This window comes from Eimeria acervulina, genomic scaffold (genome assembly GCF_000499425.1).
Source record: "Eimeria acervulina Houghton genomic scaffold, Eah_scaff1105, whole genome shotgun sequence".
Classification (NCBI taxonomy): domain Eukaryota; phylum Apicomplexa; class Conoidasida; order Eucoccidiorida; family Eimeriidae; genus Eimeria; species Eimeria acervulina.
Window position 1 is genome coordinate 1 of NW_013550381.1, and position 2500 is coordinate 2500.

General features: G+C 56.6%; 1 protein-coding gene across 1 annotated transcript in view; it reads left to right on the forward strand.

The window, feature by feature from the left end:
• Nucleotides 1–190: 190 nt before the first annotated feature.
• The window catches only part of EAH_00055560 (hypothetical protein, conserved), a gene marked incomplete at both ends in the record, with an annotated part of 7683 nt that continues 5373 nt past the window's right edge, over nucleotides 191–2500 (forward strand). The window contains one exon of the mRNA XM_013397640.1: nucleotides 191–2500. This exon is cut by the window's right edge and continues 354 nt beyond it. Coding sequence (XP_013253094.1) covers nucleotides 191–2500 — 2310 coding nt within the window.

Consider the following 2500-nt stretch of genomic DNA (forward strand, 5'->3'; position numbering starts at 1 on the left):
TATATATATATATATATATATACTTTTCTCTGTTTTATTTTGCCTTTCATATTTATATTTTAACTAAAAAGTAAATAAAAATAAATAATTTTTAATTTGGTTTGCTGCATCTTTTGTGCTGCTGCTGCTGTTGCTGCTGTTGTTGCTGCTGCTGTTGTTGTTGTTGTTGCTGCTGCTGCTGCTGCTGCAGGTTGCATGCAAGGATCCTCAGCTTATCCGTGCTGCTGCATTGCTGCTGCCAGTGCTGCTGCGGTCGGTCTCTTTGCTGAAGCCTCCCTGCAGCAATAGGCGAGCTGCTGCTGCTGCTGCTGCTGCTGCGGATTCTGCTGCTGTTGCAGCAACAGCAGCAGCAACAACAATGCGGCCTCCGCAGCTGCAGCAGGATGCAGAGGCACTCTTACAAACTGCGGTTTTAGAAGCAGCAGCAGCAGCAGCACCTGGTGCTGCTGCTGCTGCTGCTGCTGCTGCTGCTAGCAGGCGCATGCGTCTATGGCTGCTGCGGCAGCAGGTGTGGGGTCTAGCAGCAGACTGCATAAAGACAGTGGAGATGCAGCAGGAGACAAACCACCTGCGCCCGCTGCTGCTGCACTCATTGCTTACTGAGATTATTTTATCGCAGCGTATTATTGCTGCTAGACAAGCAGCAGCAGCAGCAGCAGCAATGCCTGTTGCTGCTGCTGCTGCTGCTGCTGAGACAGCCCAGAAAGCCGCAGGCAGGAGGAAGCGCAGCCGTTATTCCCATGCAGCAGCTGCAGCAGGACCTGCAGCAGCAGCAGCAATAGCAAGAGACACTGCTGCTGCTACAGCATATCAAATGCAGCAGCAGCAGCAGCAGCACCTAGCTGAAGAAGGAGCTTATCCAGCTGCTGTCTTGCGAGTGGCTGTCATGGCGCTGCTTCGTTCTTTCAGCAGCCGCAGCAGCAGCAGCAGCAGCAGCAGCAGCAACAGCAGCAGCAGCAAGTTGGCTGACATGTGGAAGTGCGTCTCCTTCGCGCTGCAGCAGGAGACACGCAAAGCAGCAGCAGCATGCATTGGAAGCAGCAGCATCTTATCGCTGTCTTCCTCTGCTGCTGTTGCTGCACCTGCTGCTGCTGCAGCATCAGAAGCAGTAGCAACAGCAGCAACAGCAGCAGCAACAACACCGGACGCACACTATGCAGAAGCACGAACAACTGCAAACACAGCAGCAGCAACTGCAGCACCAACGCCTGCTGCTCCTGCTTCTGCATCTGCTGCTGTTGCTGCATCTACGGCTGCTGCCGCTGCTGCACCTGCTTCTGCTGCTGCAGCATCAGCAGCAGCAGCGGATGAAGAGGACGTTTACGCCCGGCGTGTTTCGCTGCTGAAGGGTTTGCTGCTGCAGCACGTCTGTCTGGAGGGAGATGCTGCAGCAGCAGCAGCAGCATCAGGTTTGCTGCTGCCGCTGCTGCCACGCTGGTGGCTGTCTCCTTTTGGGGCCCTCTGCACTCTTCCCTTATCTCGAGTATTTAAGCTGCTCCCCACAAGCAGCAGCAGCAGCAGCAGCAGCAGCAGCAGCAGCAGCAGCAGCAGCAGCAGCAGTAGGGGCCCCAGTGAGAAGGTCCTTCGCTGCAGCAAACTCAGAAGGAGACAGCGCAGCAATGCTGTGCTGCCGGCTACTGCAGGAGCAGCAGCAACGGCACCAGCAACAGCAGCAGCAGTAGCTGCTACTGCTGCTGCTGCTGCAGCACCAACTGCAGCAGCAACAGAAAGCAATGGGGCAGTGGCCCGCCAGCTGCTGCTGTCTGAGGCAGCAGCAGCAGCAGCAGCGTCGTCAATACGCAATGACGAGCTGCTGCGGCTGCTGCAGGTACTGCGGCAGCAGCAACGATCCAGCCCTCCACAGCAACAGCAGCAGCAACAGCAGCAGCAGCAGCAGCAGCACGAGGAGGAAGAGGAGAAGTTGCAGCAGCGCATGATAGCAGCAGACGAAGGCGTTGAGTCAGAAGGCTGCAGCACAGCAGCAGCACCAGCAGCAGCACCACCACCAGCAGCAAGGGGAGCAGCAGCAGCAGCAACAGCAGCAGCAGCAGCAGCAGGAAGCAGGGGCTCGTTTAGTGTGAGCTGCATCCGCAGCAGCATTTTGAATTCCTTAACTTGGCGATCTCCTCTGTTTACTGCTGAAGATGTTCATAAGATTGCTTTTGCTGCTGCTGCTGCTGCTGCTCCTGATCTCTCTGTCTGTGCGGCGCAGCACTTAGCTTCCAGGGCCCTTTACTTTTCTCTGCCCCGTGCTGCTGCATTGGCGCAGCAAGTTGCTGCTGCTACTGCGGCAGATGCTGCTGCAGCTGCTGCAGCTGCTGCTGCTGCTGCTGCTGCACCAACAACCGACGCACCAAACACTCCAGAAACAGCAGCAGCAGCAACAGCAGCAGCAGCAACAGCAGCAGAAGCAGCAGCACGAGCTGCTGACCGTGCTGCATGGGTCTTCGCGGCAACAACAGAGACACTGGGGGAGGAAGCTGCTGCTGCTGCTGTTGCA